General features: G+C 44.0%; 1 protein-coding gene across 1 annotated transcript in view; it reads right to left on the bottom strand.

The window, feature by feature from the left end:
* Positions 1-5,130: 5,130 nt before the first annotated feature.
* ETV5 (ETS variant transcription factor 5) overlaps positions 5,131-17,052 on the bottom strand; it is a 44,884-nt gene continuing 32,962 nt past the window's right edge. The window contains exons 12-13 of the mRNA XM_063132334.1: positions 9,863-9,964; positions 5,131-7,352 (exon numbers count right to left, since the gene is read on the bottom strand). Of these exons, the coding sequence (XP_062988404.1) occupies positions 7,131-7,352; positions 9,863-9,964 (324 nt within the window). The 3' untranslated portion in view covers positions 5,131-7,130. The remainder of the gene's footprint in view (positions 7,353-9,862; positions 9,965-17,052) is intronic.

Here is a 17,052-nt window from a genome sequence, read left to right as displayed (position 1 = left end):
AATCCTATGTCCTCCCAGATGCTGTCTAGGGGACATAGGATTGTTCCCTAAATTGTTTTTGCCTAAGCCGGACAACTTACTTCTGGTTTTGAAGCCCAGCTTGGGAAAAATTAATTAAAAGTTGCCGGAAGCAGCATTTGCAAGGAAGAATCAATTGCTGGGGGAAGAGTTAGCCACCAGCTAGAGAAGAGTTAGCCATGTGTCTTGTCTATCAATTCGCCTCTGTAAGGGCCCATAACCTCGCATTCACGTTATAAGCGAAATACAGAGTCGAGAAGCCCATGTCTCATCTAAGGCAGTCTTCTAGGAAGGACTGCTTCCTGGAAGTGCAACTCATCCTTTTGAGAGCAAATCTGCTGTCACTATATCCCCACATTAAAGTATATTAATTGCCATGGAAACCATGCTTGACAATAGCTGCTTTTGAACAAATACATGCATTCTCCTCCCTGCCCTTCCCAACTCTCACTCTCTCACACACAAACAAACAGAGACACTTTCACATCTCTGATCAGAATGCTGCGCCTTCACAATTTTGGAAGCAAGGAGACAGAAACAGAAATAAAGCAATAGGGATGAAGTGCTTCCCTAGGCTCCCCGTCTCCAAAGGAACCAATAATTCTTAGGCACAGTTAGTGCCGGAATGACCGCATTTGTTTTTATACCATTCCTGAAACGCTTGGGTTAAAATAGATTCCCACAGCAAAAGAAGCATTATGCTATTGGCTGAGAAATTCTCGTAATTGCTAGCCCCTGCTGACTTCCTGGAATCCTTCAGCTGTGCTTTATTACAGAGTCCCCACCCCATGATAAACATGTCAGGTTGGTATGATAAAATCACAAGAAAATTAGGCTCCACTCGTTCCAAATCTGTCACTGGAATACACTGCATTATATTTAGAAATGCCTGGTCCATATTTGGATTTCAACAATAAATACATTACATTCCTGGATTCTTTAAGCCAGAGACCTGGATGCTTTTGCTAGTGTAAATGCTGATACACATGACCATTCTCTCCCCATGTGTTCAGCTTGTGGTTCTTCATACCATGAAAAAATGCCAGAATGGAAGAATCAGAATGTTGCAAGTTGATTTCCCCCCCATAAAACTGCCTTAACACATCAAAATCCACTGGTAAAGTGTCCACTCATGTTGAGGATAAGTAAGAAAGAAATGGCCAATGTGCATTAGTACAGTGGGAGGAAAGAGCATAGGAAGAACCCTTTCCTCACAGCTGGCATTGGGCTATGGTCCATGCTACTACAGTTTTAGGGATGCATTTTAACCAGTGCAGTCAGAAACTCTCTGGAAATCTTAGAATTTTGAGGAAGAGGGAAATCATTATACACCAAAGTTTAGAATATGGCAAGCACTAACTGACTTTACAAGTCAATTTGAACTTGTGGATATTTTCTGTCTGGTTTGGATAGCTATGTCTATTAATAGGATTTTTACAATTCTGCAGGAAACATTCCAGATTTTCCAACCAGTGACCTTCTTTTGTGTTTTATGTTATTAGTCAAAGATTCACACTTTCAAAATTTGTACACTTATTTTAATTATCACTTTCTTCCCTCTTTACACATTAAGTAGATAGTCTCAGCTTTAACCATATTGAAGCTCAACAGGTACATGGAATTTTGAGAGACAACACGCTAAGCCATAGTTAGGCCACTAATCCTTTGCAGCAAATGGATAGTGAGCATGTTGAAAATGGATAGTGAGCATGTTCATATGACATACTAGGTCTTGGGTCACATGACACACTAAGCGATAATATTTAACTCAAAATGCTTAACCACCGTGGCTTAGAATGTTGTCTGAACATAGTCACAGAGAGATTGATCACCAACACCCATGTCATTCAAGACAGTTAAGCACTTTTCAAAGACTTCAAGAGCCTTGTCCATCAAGGCTCTTGAATCTTGAAGAACAGAGCTAAATGTTGCTTTCAACATGTACCTTTTTTCTTTTTTTATCCTTGGACTTAGGACTCCAGATGTATGACTTGTCACATAGCTTTTGCTCATCAGAAGGTGCTCCTTCTTGTGGTGCATTCAGGCCCAGGTGACCAAAGGCTCTTCTATTTATTTATTTATTTATTACATTTTTATACTGTCCAATAGCCGAAGCTCTCTGGGCGGTTCAAAAAAAAAAATTAAAACCATAATAAAACAACCAACAGTTTAAAAACACAAATACAAAATACAGTATAAAAAGCACAACCTGGATAAAACCACGCAGCAAAAATTGATATAGGATTCAAATACAGAGTTAGAACAATAAAATTTAAATTTAAGTTAAAATTAAGTGTTAAAATACTGACAGAATAAAAAGGTCTTCAGCTGGCGACGAAAAGAGTATAGTGTAGGCGCCAGGCCGACCTCTCTGGGGAGCTCATTCCACAGCCGGGGTGACACAGCGGAGAAAGCCCTCCTCCTAGTAGCCACCTGCCTCACTTTCTTTGACAGGGGCTCACAGAGAAGGGCCCATGTGGATGATCTTAAGGTCCGGGAGGTACATATGGGAGGAGGCGTTCCTTCAAATAACCTGGCCCCAAACCATTTAGGGCTTTGAATGTTAATACCAACACTTTGAATCGGGCCTGGACCTGGACTGGCAGCCAATGAAGTTGTAAAAGGACTGGCGTAATGTGGCCTTGCCGGCTAGTCCCTGTTAGTAAACGGGCTGCCCTATTTTGTACCAGCTGAAGTTTCCGGACCATCTTCAAAGGCAGCCCCACATATAACGCATTGCAGTAATCCAAACGAGAGGTTATCAGAGCATGGATAACTGTAGCTAGGCTATCTCTGTCCAGATAAGGGCGTAGTTGGTATATCAACCTAAGCTGATAAAAGGTGCTCTTTGCCACTGAGTTCACCTGTGCCTCAAGTGACAGTTCTGGATCCAAGAGCACCCCCAAACTACGGACCCGATCCTTTAGGGAGAGTGCAACCCCGTCCAGGACAGGGCAAACATCACCTCGCCGGACAGATGAACCACCCGCTAACAGTACCTCCATCTTGTCTGGATTGAGTCTGTTTATTAGCCCTCATCCAGTCCATTACCATGCCCAGGCACTGGTTCAGAACAGCCACTGCCTCACCTGGGTTTGATGAAAAGGAAAGGTAGAGCTGGGTATCATCTGCATATTGATGACACCTCAGTCCACATCTCTGGATAACCTCCCCCAGCTGCTTCATGTATATGTTAAATAGCATAGGGGATAAGATAGAGCCCTGCGGAACCCCATGGCTTAGGAGCCATGGCACAGAGCAATAATCCCCCAGCACCACCTTCTGGAATCGGCCATCCAAGTAGGAGCGAAACCACTGCAATGCAATACCTCCAACTCCCAGCTCAGACAACCTATCCAGAAGGATACCATGGTCGATGTTATCGAAAGCCTCTGAGAGGTCCAGGAGAACCAACAGGGTCGCACTCCCCCTGTCTCTCTCCCGGCAAAGGTCATCCCACAGGGTGACCAAGGCTGTTTCCATTCCAAAACCAGGCCTGAAACCCGATTGAAATGGATCTAGATAATCCGTTTCATTCAAGAGTGCCTGGAGTTGTCCTGCAACTCAAGCACCTTGCCCAGGAAGGGGATGTTCGCCACCAGGCCCTTCTTCTCTTTCACAGTTTCAAGACAGAAGACACGGAACACGGAGATTTTGAAATACTTGTACTTTAATGACCTTATGTTTCTTAGGCCAGCATAAACCTCATTTTTCAAATTCGTGAGATTCTGGCCTGATTCACATATAATATTAACCCATGGTATGGGTTATTGAATTCTGGGTTGTTAGAAGATGTGAAGCCAGCCATGCTAACAAATGATGGTTTGTTAACAACAGACCTATCACAATTCCCAGGTTTTTAGGGTAGTCCGGGTCACACGACCAGTGCACACAGGGGCGGGGAAAACAGCAGATGCTGCATGGTTTCCCCTTCTGATCATCCAAAGCTGGACAATGTCTTGCAAGGGCTCTGTCTCACCGGGGAAGCCTGTACTGATATTTTTCTCTGCCTGGCAGCCATGGTAAGCCCTTCTCCTTCACTCTTTAACAGAAGTGGGAGGGGGGCAGATGCCCTCCATGAGCCATCTCCTTGTGTGGGCCCACCATCTCATGCTGCTATTGCCACTATCCATTCACTTGACCTCCCTCTTCAATCCCAATCTGCAGAACTCTCCAGAGAAGCTGTTGTTCCTCCTTGCTCCCCTCACTACTGCCTTGCATGGAGAGGGAAGGTGAACAGGCAGCATCAAAGAGGAAAAGCCACAGCAGCAGGGTCAAGGGTTCTCTGCTGTGATGTTGTTGGCCTTGGCAGGTGCCCAATGATGCCGACCCTGCTGAGGGGATTAAAATAGGTCTTCAGGCTTCTCCTTCTCTTTTTGGTGTCTGCCTTCCTTCTAGCAGCCTCTTCTGAGTTCGTTAGGCAGAATTTACTTTTGCTGGCAAAGGTTAGCTAGACTGGCTTTGGCTGTTCAGGATGGAGTACTTCACTCAAGATCCCCTCAGTCATATTGGCTGGTGGCCTTTAACCATTGTTGATGCAGTCCACATGGACTTAGCTATAGATTCTTATAGCTTCCACTGATAGCCTTCTCCTCCATGGATGTGTCCAATCTCCTTTTAAAGCCAACCAAAATGGTGGCCCTCACTACATCTTGTGGAAGTGAATTTCATAGTTTATTTTGTGTGTGCTGTGTGAAGAAGTATTTCCTTTTATCTGTCTTGAATTACCCATAAATCAGCTTCCTGGGATGACCCTGGATTCTAGTGTTATGAGAGGGAGAGAAAAAAGTTTCCCTATCTACTTTCTTCACATCATGCATAATTCTGATGTGGAGAAAGTGGATATGGAGAGATTTTTCTGGATGGGGCACGTTAGGAGTTGTAGGGCTTTTTTCTGTCTAAACCATAAGATTGCACCTTAAGCCAGCAAAATTATTGCAGAAAGATGGCTTGCTTTTCTCGAGGGACTGCAGGTGAAATAGGGCAGGAGGAGACACAATGCAGAGATGCAAAGATCCAGAGCTCAAGGAGCAAAACAAGCCAACCCAAATTCACCTCTGCACAGCAGTGTTGGAAGCACAAGAGAATGAGAGGCAGGGCTAGCAGTGCCTGAACAGAAAGCAAAAATCCTTTATTGTACACAGTACAGAATGTAATGCAGCTTTTGCAGGAGATATATGATATAGCCCTGCTCAGGCAATAGTCATTTCACATCAATCCTTAGATTAACCCTTTCTGCACTATAGACTTCCCATACCAAAATTAAAACGAAAACAAACACAGCTAACCCCACTGGTTTGGATAAGCCCTGGGGCATAATTAGGGGTAAGGGGGTGGGGCACAGCAGAGTAAGCTGCTGCCCTGTGCTTTGTGAGAGGCCACTTGATACATTCTGGGGAAGAGTTGCTGAGTCGTCTACAAAGAGTTAATCTTCATACTTAAAAAAAAAGTGAAGTTAGTCAAAAAACCAAACAAAGTTATCAAAGCCAAAAAAAGAAATCCTATACAGCATTTACAACAAAACATAGGAACCCATAGGGAAAGATACGGATATTTGGGTCACGCACATTATGGGTGTATGCCAGTGAGGCTCATAAGGAGAATCTCTGAAGGATCCAGATATGTATTTATATATGTGTGTGTGTGTGCGTGCGTGTATATAACACACACACACACACACAGCACAACTTGGACCTTCTCCTGTTTTAATTTTTTACAAACCCAAGTTATATTTGTTTTTTCTTCTCTTTAAAAAAAAATCATCTCAAAATATCCAACTTGCACGAAGCATCAGAAATAGTGTAACACAACTTACAAATTAGGCTACAAATATGCCTGTGTACACTTGTTGCATCTCTCTTGCTCACAAGCTCAGGGAGGACTGGGAAAAGGTAGTTCTGCAGGTAGAAGGCAATACGCTGCTGTAAAGTCGGGACTGTACCACTTGGGGAAGTTCAGTGGCTGGGGCTGCCTGGTATTATATATATATATATATATATATATATATATATATATATATATATATATGTCCCAGTTGCAGAAAAAGCCAAGCAGCTTGCTTTTGTTGCTGCACGGGAGCATGGTCTGCATGCAGAGCAAACTGTACAAAGTGTCCTGGCCAAGATCCAGTGCAGAAAAGCACAAAGCAGATACGCAGGTGGCAGGGAATGGGCCTCCTCAGCCCTCCCACTCCGCCACAAGCTGAAGCACCCTTAGCGTTGGCACCGCTGGAAGCAAGAAAGCGGCAGCTTTGCCAATAGGTGGAATTGCCTTAGATACAAAAGACCTACAAAAATCTGGTTACAAATGTTGCCCCACAACATAAAAAGAGTTTTGGCCAAGCCCCCTCCCCTGTTTCCCCCATTAATAGCAACAAGCCATCCATGCACAGCCGTATAACAGAGCGGGTGGCCAATGGCCTGCTAGGCCCATAGGGATCTGCTGCTTTAAGTGCCGTGCTTTAGCATGAGTTGCTTACTACAGGCCAAAACATGAACAAAAAATCAAATTAACCCCTCCCCCCCCCAAAAAAAAAATCAGAAGAAAAGTCTTCTTCAGATCGAAGAGCTGTGCACTGAGAACCCAGAGGGGGCCGAGCTAATTCCGCCATGCCAGAAGCACCACACTAAGCCATGACCCATTCCAGAAGGGCTTACACTGCGCCGGATCCTTTTTCCCACTGCAAATCAAAAGCCCTTTCCATTATACAAGGTAGATACAAGGATTGTGATTGTTACGTAGCATTTTTTCTTGACAATTTGCTAATCACGCACTGTCTATTCAAGTCCTGTGAACACGGATGTCACGGATGTCCCTAGCCACAGAGCCCAGAAAACAACGTCCTCACTGGAACATCCTCCCTCTTCCCCCAGTCACTCTTCACCATTGCAGCTGAAGTGATCGGCAACTGGAGGTTGTACTCACTAGCCATGCTATTGTGTTGTCTTCAGGTTGGAGGGCCACGACGTATTAGGCTCTTCTGAAAATATTTGCAAAGAGCAGTTTGCTTTTTTTTTTAAAAAAAATGAACAGCAGAAATTCTTTACAAAAACCATTTGCCCTTATTGGTTGGAACTGGAGTCTCTAACGTCAGCATTCATCTGCTGAGCAAGTCAGTAAGCGAAGCCCTCGGCATAGGGGAGGTTGCTGCAGTGCTCCGGGTCCAGGAGGTATGCAGAGTTATCTTCAAAGTGTGTCAGAGGTAAGGTGTCATCTTCATTCACATGGCAGTCCGGTTCCGCTTTTAAGAATGGGCGCTGGTTGTCAGGGAAGGCCATGGAGAAGAGGGCATCGGGGTCACAAACAAATTTGTAGACGTACCGCTCTCCAGCCACCTGGAAGAAAAGGAAGATGTTTCCATTAGGGTTGGGCAGATTTGGGGCTTGTGGGATCTACTTTTTTATTTCAGGGATTCCCAACCATTCTTGGTCAGTAGGCACATTTGGAATTTTGAGAGTGTGTTGTGGATGTTCTCACAGAAGCTCTGCTGCAGGAAAATGGCTGCCATGGTGGGCACGGCTGGTCACAAAACACTTAATTACTCAGAAGGCAAACTGGTGAAAGAAAAGTAACTTGCCCAAGAACTAAGTATAAGGCAGAGGTGGGGGCTCATCTTCAAAACACAAAAACACTCTTTTGAACCTTAATGCAGATAGTGCTGGAGGGCAGCACTTGGATTTGCATTATACCAGCAACCCAGTTTTAAACAAGAGGGATTTTTGAAAGTCTGAAGAAATAAGATAAAAGAGAGGCAGGGGCAGGGAGCCAGTTGGGTGCCAAGAGAGGTTTTCAAAGGCACAATGGTGCCCATGGGCACCACGTTGGAGACCCCAGGCTCACTAGAACCCCGAGGTCAGGTGCATTATACGGAGGTGGGCAGTGGAGTCAATTATTTACTGCAGCCTATGAGCCATTCACTGTATACCCAAATTACAAACCCACATCTTAAGTCGTTATAGATCAGGGATTCTAACAACAAGAAGTAGGGCTCTATAAAGACCAGGTAAAAGGCAATCAATTTATGAGCAGTTAAGCGTATGGGCAGCCATGGCAGAGATTGTTTTCTTTACTTGCAATTTCCTTTGCTATTGTTAAATGTTTGGAAAATAGCAGTCCTTGATGATCTACTGAAAATCACCCAGAGATCTAATAAATCCCAATCTACCTTTGACTCGCCCCTGCATTGCGATGATACAAGTAAGAAAGGGAAGGGGTATATCTATGTGTGTGTATGTGATATATGGATTCATATATGGATTTATTGCCAAGGAAGATTGACAAATAGAAAGTTATTCAGGATAGACAAGAAATGAAGGGTCATTGTTACAGTTGTGATATGTCCTTTAATGTTTACATCACATTTCTAGCCCCAAGGTTGGAAAGAGAAACAGAGGAGTAGGACTGAGCGGGACTTTTAGTGATTGGGCAGTAGCCTTTCAGCTGCTGAATTTGATACAAAAAACAAAAAGTACACACAGCTCTTACAACATTATCTTCCAGAAGCAATAAATTGGAAGAGGTGACTATTGTGGGGTTGGAGGCAGAGTTACTTTTCTTTGTTTCTATTAAGGTTGGATAATGTGTGCTTAAGTTCAGAAGTGGGGGAGGTCATTCTTCAAAGAGGGGAGTTCATGGGATTTGTCAGTTTCAGCTATCCACTGTTACCTTTGCAAAGAGTTTCAAACAAAGCCTTGGACTGCCTGTGAATCTCTAGTTAGTTTCAGCTGGGGGTAGACCTGCTGCAGGGATGAAACTGACAACGAGGTGCTACAGACTTTGCTTAAGACTGGCATTTTTGCCTTATGCAGGCAGATACACCTACCAAGTAACTTGAATGGCCTGCTGGAGGAGATTCGTCAACTTGACAGTCTTTTAGAATTTAAAAAAGCAATAAAGACTGATCTATTCCGGCAGGCCTATCCCGTGAAATTTTAGAATGTTTTTAGGATGTTTTAAGGATGATTTAAAGATGTTTTAATCATGTATGGTATGTTTTTAATCAGTTTTTAATGTTTATTTTATATCATGTTTTTATACTGTTTGTTTTATACTTTGAATGGTTTTAGTTTTTGTGAACCGCCCAGGGAGCTTCAGCTATTGGGCGGTATAAAAATGCAATAAATAACAACAACAACAACCTAAAATACACACTATGAATAAGGACACAGGGAGGGTAGAGAACAGTCACTTCAGATGCAACAAGCAGCAAGGGTTTTGACACTTGTGGAACCACATTCCATGCACCGGTTGCAAGAGAAATGAATGTGCCAGTGGGTGAGTGAGAGAAGAATCTCATTTCTCCCTGAGACATCCCAGTGGGTGTAGTGGTTATTGTGTTGGACTGGGACTCAAGAGATCTGGGTTCTAGTCCCCACTCACCAGTAAACCTCACTGGGTGACTTTGGGCCAGTCACTGACTCTCAGTCTAACCTACCTCACAGGGTTGATGTGAGAATAAAATGGAAAGGAGGAGGACCATGTAAGCCATTTTGGGTTAATTGGAAGAGGAAAAAAGGCAGGGTATAAATGTGATAATAAATTAATAACAAACTATAACTTGAAGCCTTGAAAATGAAGTATTCCCATGCAAAAAGTGCATCCTCAAGAGAAGACAGGTAGATTGTACAAATGAATGAGAAATAGCTTTGCTTTTTTGGAATGTACACTGATTGTCTGGAAAGGCACCAAGAAATGATGTGCTGGCTGCCTTTTCTCAATTATGAAGATGGAATGGCAGGAAGGCTAGTCCTGAGAAGTGAGCCATCCACGCGCCAAAGATTGTTCCTTTACAGTGACACTGTTCTCACGTAGCGGAGATATTCAGAGCAAAGAGTGAGCCACTTACCTTTTGCATGATGCCCTTTTCATAGTAGTAGCGAAGAGAACGACTGAGCTTGTCATAGTTCATAGCCGGCCGATTCTTCTGGATTCCCCAACGACGGGCTACCTAAGAAGGTGGAAAGTGCAATCATGAAACTCTGTGAAGCTTGTCAATTTTTGGCATGATTAAAAAAAGTATTGAACTCTTTTGGACCAAGCCCCTCATCTAGAAAAAAGGAAGAAATTAGAAATGCCAACACCAGTAATGCAACAGGTTCCAAACTGCTTGTATGTAGGACTCCAGTTCTTTTTTCAGAAAAGATATGGCCACTGAGTAATCACAGACATGTGACCTGACCACAGCCACGTGTCAAGAGAATCAAATAGGTCAGGGATGGGCAGAAGCTAGATCTCTAGATGTTTGGGATTTCAACTTCAAGAAGTCCCTGCAGGGATGGCCAATGGTCAGGAATGTTGGGAGTTCAAAACACTTGGAAATCTACTTTCTGCCCACCCCTGAAATAAGGTGCCAGGAATCCACTAGCTTCTTAAGCCAGGCATACTCATCTGCTAAATGTGTCGGGATTTCCTGGGAATAGTAATTCCTTGTGACATCCTGACTTCCCCTTATTTCAATACCCACCCCTCCTCCAGTACCCCAAACTGCAGGGCATGTCTGATTTTGTCTAAAATCTTTTCCCACGCTGGCCAAGAAGTTTAAAATTCCTCAAAAATGTAGTATTCATTAAAAGGCAGAATTGCATTTATAGACTCAATTTCCTTTCCTGAACAATATTTCAGGTAGTTATTGTGGGTAAGGTTTAGAGTACATTGCCGTAATGGGATCAAGGCTTTTGAGTTGTAGGATCTAGAACTTGTTTTTTTTTAACTTTTCCACCATAACATCTGGTGCTCTGGTGCATCATGTTTTGAAGACAACCCTTAATATGGAAACATGATGCTGGAATTAAGTATTCTGTATTTCATAAACCGGACTTCATAGTATCCTGCCCACAGAATTGCCTTTATTGAAGTCACATGGGTAACCAAATCAGTCACAACTTTATCACATGTATATATTATTAGGAATAGTAGAAGAAGTGGTCCTGTAGCATTAAGCAGTCACATAATTCAAAATCAGCTCCTTCTTGGGGAATTGAGAAGGGGGAAAAGTGTGCAACTAACATAGACAGAAAGTTGATGTCCAGCAAACTCATTAGGCACTTGCCCTATGCAAGGCCTCCCCAGAGATGTTGATGCCACTTGTTTTACCAATGATCAATAGGGGATTAGAGGAGATACATCACTAAACTGTGTGCAACTTACAACAAAACAAAAAAGGCAAAGGCCTCCAGCCATTAATGAGCTAAGCTAAGACATACCAAGATGTGTAAGGGACCGCGCACATTCCCTTGGAATTCACAAGCCCTACTTGCTGCTTTGCAAAGTCATTCAGAACCAGCCAGATGTTGCCAGTCAAGGCACAAAGTATTGACCGACTGACCATCAGCATGTCACACTTACTGACTGTAACGGAAACCACAGCCAGCGAGACATGATCGGGAAACCTCACAGAGGCACGAGTGCATTCCTAATGGGCTGCAAGAGCACTGATTCAATTCTAATATGATTCTGGAGAAGTTGTGTAGAGGGGATTACTAATTTCAGCTCTCTTTGGGGGCAGGATCTGATGACATAAACTGGTTGCCAACCAACCCACTGTTTCCCAGGGGATTTCTGGAATGGACAATCAGCCAGGCACTCAGAGAAGATTAATGGGATTTCCTAGCACTAAGTGCACTGAGGCAGCCTGCATCCACCTGAGGCATTGCAAAGGCCCAGAGCAGCAGCCTGAGCCAAATACATGGGGGTGTTTCTAACGGCCTCAGCAGCTAAATGGAAAATGACATTCATCTGGTGCACCGGTCAAACTAGTTTTTCCATCAGAGCAAAGAAATAGGGAAGATGTGAGACGCAAGGATGAATTAACTAGGCATGTCTACATCCTCCTCGTTGGAGCAAGCAGGATATACTCAGTCAGTACCCCAAAGTGCCTTCACACTACAGTTCCTCTCCCGATATGCCTCCTTGCTCATTCGCGGTCTACTGCAGAGTTCCAATGAAAGCCACAGGGAAGGTTACGACAGAGATGCTAGATTAGCTCCCCTGCAATCCCACCAAACTTTGCTCCTTCTCTCTCATCCCCAAGGAGGAATGCATGTGGAGCCAACTTTGGCTGTGTCTACATAGCAGTGCTTAGTGAATTCAGTAGCGCACCAGTGACTGCGGTGTCAAAGGAGGAAAAGAAGACCCACTGCTGTGCTGCTCCTCCGTTTTAAGCTGACACATGGCAATCGGCTTTTCAACAGCACATGGAATGGCACCTTCCCCAAACTGGCTGCAGGGTGAAAGCATGTTCGATTACATTCTGCATGTTCAGACACAAGCTGGGTGTATGCAACAGCGGGAAAAGAGCGGAGAGCTCACTGCTAGCGCACAGATCCGAAGCAGCCCTGTACTTGTTGTTACATAACAACAAGTACTCTCCAGCACCCAGGCTTTGATTATGACTCAAACACTGGCAGAGAGCTTCCTCTTACTGCTACACAGCATGGCACAGAAAGCCATTGGCTCCTTCTCATCTTCTCGCTGGGCAGCGCTGCCAGAGAAAGCAAGGTCTGTTATCAGCCCTTTGATCTTTTTAAAAGAGCCCGGTTTTGTGGAGGACAGAGTTGTCAGGCGTAAAGCCTTTCACCTTGTACAGCGGGAGCAAGGCCCTGCAACGGAGTGGCTCATCTCCCACTCGGGTTCGCTTGGCGTTCTCTCCAAGGAAGCCGCCAGGCAGCACAGATTCATGGTTAAAGCATTTTTGAGATCAAAGCACATGCCTTTTCAAAATGGAGAGGGAGTGAAACGGCAGACTATCAAAGACCTTTTGACTAGAGGGGGCTGCCAAATTGTTATTTGAAAAAACCCCAAACCAAACCACAATTTCCATGCAGAGTGTACTGTATATTATGGATAATTACCCACCATGCACTGCTTGGCTGTGCAGCTGGTTTCAATTATTAGTCAAACAGCTTCCTCCTTTGCATCATTCAGCACAACCCAGCGCACCACAAGATTCCTTTCAGTAATTTCAGGGGTTTATTTACAAAACCAGTGTCTCCACAGGGCGACAAACAGAGCAAAGCCTACAACAGTGGAAATGAACAAAAATACTTTTTCACAGTATGACCAAGTGTCTGAAGCTTAATGAGAAAAGCAAGCCCTCCTCCCCCCGAAAAAAATAAAAGGGGGGAGGAGAAAGAATGGGATGAGACGATAAGAATAAAACTGGAGGCACAAGGAATTCACCCCTAAAAATGTTAGCTAGAAAGATAATAACTGTAATAACAAAACCAGTCACATTGTATTGCTACAATATGGTTTAAAACATGCTTTTCCAACTTGGTGCCCTCCAGTTGAGTTGGACTGAAACTTCCGTAATTCCTAGCCATCATGGCTGTGCTGGCAAAGAATTATGGGAGTTTCAGGCCAACTCATCTGGAGAGCAGCAGGTTGGAGAAGCCTGAAAATAATATCCAATGAGTAATACAGACAAAACATTGAAAATAGTGCATTGTGGCACGTAGCTAGAAGAATCAAAGTGTGGAATCCAACATAGATGTACACTTTCTCAGAAGTGCACCAGGGTGGATGAGGTTTATCTTAATGTTCTGGATCAATCTTAGCAAGAGGCCAGTCCATTCATCCATTTTGGATTATTCATGGGAAACACAACACGTCAGCAGGATAAAGCACCCTTTTGTTAATCAGTGACAATGTTTAACAGATATTGCACCTTTTAAGAAGGAAAAGCAAATTTCCGTTATTGGAAGTGACTATCTGTACAAGCAACACTAATAAATATCATAGTAGTTTATAATTGCCGCAAATAGGCAGAATTCTACAGAGAGCAGATCCACTCATTGCAGTCTCTCTAAGATTGCTGAGAGCAATTGTTTTTGACTGTTGCCATCAATTAACAAACAGATAGGTTCCTCCCCACCCCCGTTCCTGCTGATACATTTCTTATAAAAGTGAATTGTCCGAAATGGATGGATGAATGAACCGGCCTTCCATCAGCATTTATTCAGAAGAACATTAAGAAGGTATCTCATTTGCACTGATGGACGTCTGAGAAATTTTATACCCAAAGCAGAGTGTGGACCTTGATGTTTCTTTAGTTATGTGTTGCATCTATTCTGGGGTATTTGTATTTTCAGTGTTTTCTCTTTTTGAATAATTGAAAATTATTGCTGTAGTTTATCCAATTATATTGTGTCAATACAACATCACTGTTTTTCTCACTACTGTTATTAGCTTCCTAGCATGTATTTTTAGGGGTAAATTTCTTGCACCTCCAGTTATGAGCAGAGAAGAACATGCCTTGTACCTGCTAACTGGCAAGTTGTTATGGAAAGTCAGTGAACTGTGCCAAGATTGGGGGAGGGGGGGGGGAAGCAGCAGCAAGAAATGGAATCTTGCTAGACACTTTGTTATGTGCTGTCTATTTTTTAAATGTGAAAACTATAATTGCTTTCTATATTGTGCATATTTGTGAAACACCACACAGCATTTCAATGGCAACTTTCCTCCAGGAGCTAATGAGGAATAAACAGCAAAGGGGAAAAAAGGCGACATCAGGATGAAGAGAAAAGGGTGATGTGTAATATGCCAACCCATAACTTGGGGCCGATGTCAGTGTCAGACTAGGCAGATGCCTGGGAGATTCAGTGACCCTGGGGGGTCCACCTCTGTCCTGTGCCCACTAAAAATAAATACATAATACCTCCTACCTTTAATTTTTCAGTGCTCAGGCACTGAGCAGCTTTTGGACACCATCTTGTTTTGTGTCCTAATGCCCCTAGGGCAGCCTTCCTCAACCTGGGGTGCTCCAGATGTGTTGGACTACAACTCCCAGAATGCCCCAGCTGGGAGTTGTAGTCCAACACATCTGGAGCACCCCAGGTTGAGGAAGCCTGCCCTAGGGACTCCTATGTCCACCCCACATGCCCCACAATGACTCAACTTCTAGGATATGGGGCACGGGGTGGTGGTTATGGGTTATTTTTGATATCATTTGGTTTTTATAACGCAATGACATTGTATTCTCTATATTGGTTGAGGTATTTTTTTACAGCACAATAACAGTTTATCTTACTTATTGTTCTTATGTATGTGTTTTAACTACTAAGAGAAAAAATATTAAGATTTTGTTCCAATTATATTTACTATTACCAGTACACCCAACCCAGTTGTTTCGTTGCAATATTTCTAAGGGGTTTTGAGAAATCTCCTGTTTTGGTTAAAGCTACACTAACAAAAAGCATGGGAGAAATGACACTTGAAACCGCATTAGTTCGGGGTTGGGTAGGCCGTGTCCCGCAAGTAGAAATGAACACCATCAACAGTGCAGGGCAGTGAATAAGTGAAGGCTTGCTCCCTGCCCCTCTCCTTTCGAGTAGATATGATCTGCAAACATTTGCTCTTGCGTCCCGCCTTTCTCGGCAGGAGGAGGAAGGCTCCTTTGGGGCAATGGGTAGTTGGTACGGTTACTCTCCTTTGTAGCTACATTCATTCGGGTCCAGCCTTTATGATGCCATCTTCCCTTCCACCAATCAGCGCTGCTCCCCTCTGCCCACACTGAAAGCAGTTCAGGTCGCACAGACACCCGAACCACACTAAAGCCGCTGCGACAGGAAAATCTGTCACAAAACAACTCGGTAATAATGTGTTTTTTAATGAAAGCCCCCGCTTGCTACAGAGAAGGGTGCATGTCACCTGCCACAATAGCCTTGCGTGTGCAGTAGAACTGGAGTAAAAGCCCCGTGTGGATACCCTCTTGATGGGGCTCTGGAAGCTCCGACTTCCAAGTTGAAAGCTGCTGGTTCCTAGAACACCACCTTTATTTCAGCTCCCAGCACCTTAAAACATTGCTTCCTTGAACTTGCTTGTTGCACTATGGACTCCTGATACTTTAGACAGCCCTTTTTCTAGGCACATAATATTGTGCTTTGATCTTCTGCTTGCCTACTAACTTTGTTAAACGGATTTGCCCCAAAGTGCCAAGCTCCACATAGCCATAGCAGGACAATCAAGTTGTAGGCAACTGGGTCTCTGGCTCCCCCTTCTAACTTGGTGGGGGCTTGTTATTGCCTAACAAGCCAGAGCCAAAATTCCTGCTTTCAACCAGTGCTTGGGGTCACGGTTCATCAGCTTTTCTCTGTAGCACCAGATTCAGCAGAATTCTTGGGCTCCTCTTGGTCACCTGAGTCCTCCCACTGCGAGGAAGTGAGATGATCAAACCCAGTCAATAGACTTTGAGCAGTCCTGGCATATATGCACAAAACCTGCTGAGGGAATCCCACATCTTTCACACCCATCCTCTGAGTTCAAGCCGCATTTGAGAAAGTGAGCTAAGCAGAATGTTTCTGAGGTCTAGCGACACTGTACTCTGAATTAAAAAAATGCCTCCCAGTGCAGAGGCTGCCATTTTACTTTAGCATCAGTGCTCCGTGCAAGATGCATTGTGTCTAATAGACCAGTTGCATTTTATCTCTAATAAAGTTATGTAATCGCAATAGCTAGACAAGATATTCTAAAGATTGAAAGGCAATCCAACCAATTAAGGAGGGGGAGGCTTTGCTGGCGAATTATCAGGCACAGCAACAGCCAAACCAAGCAATTTTGTGCTCAACAGGTTCAGCAAGCAGTGTGGAAGCTGGGCCTTGTGCCATCTGCTCTGCGGTTTCCTCGTCTGACCTTAATGTGGACTGGAGAAGATTCAATAAGCAGATTTACACAGGGCCAGAAATGGCTTTATTTGTAGCTGTTCTGCCATTCATTGCAGCCCTGGGCACCATTCATGAGGAGACCGGCCATTGGCAACCTGGGAGTAAGTTATTAGCTACAACTTGCTGAGGTGATGGATCTCCTTGCACAGGAGTCAGCCTGGCCAAGGCATCACATGAACTGCCCACATAAAGCACCACTGCTTAGCAGTAAATCTTTACCTCTTTCTGGAAGATGCCCAGCCTTACCACTGAGCGAGAGACACACCCAAGTTTTCATAGTTAAGGCAGAAGTTATGACCACACCCTACTCCATGTTCCCTCTATACCAAGGTTAGAACCACCTACCCTTGCATTAGCAAGAACCAAAACCTTCCCA

The sequence above is a fragment of the Elgaria multicarinata genome, chromosome 8 (genome assembly GCF_023053635.1).
Source record: "Elgaria multicarinata webbii isolate HBS135686 ecotype San Diego chromosome 8, rElgMul1.1.pri, whole genome shotgun sequence".
Lineage (NCBI taxonomy): Eukaryota > Metazoa > Chordata > Lepidosauria > Squamata > Anguidae > Elgaria > Elgaria multicarinata.
The sequence above is the reverse complement of the archived record's forward strand: the minus strand, read 5'-3'. Positions and strand labels throughout refer to the sequence as shown.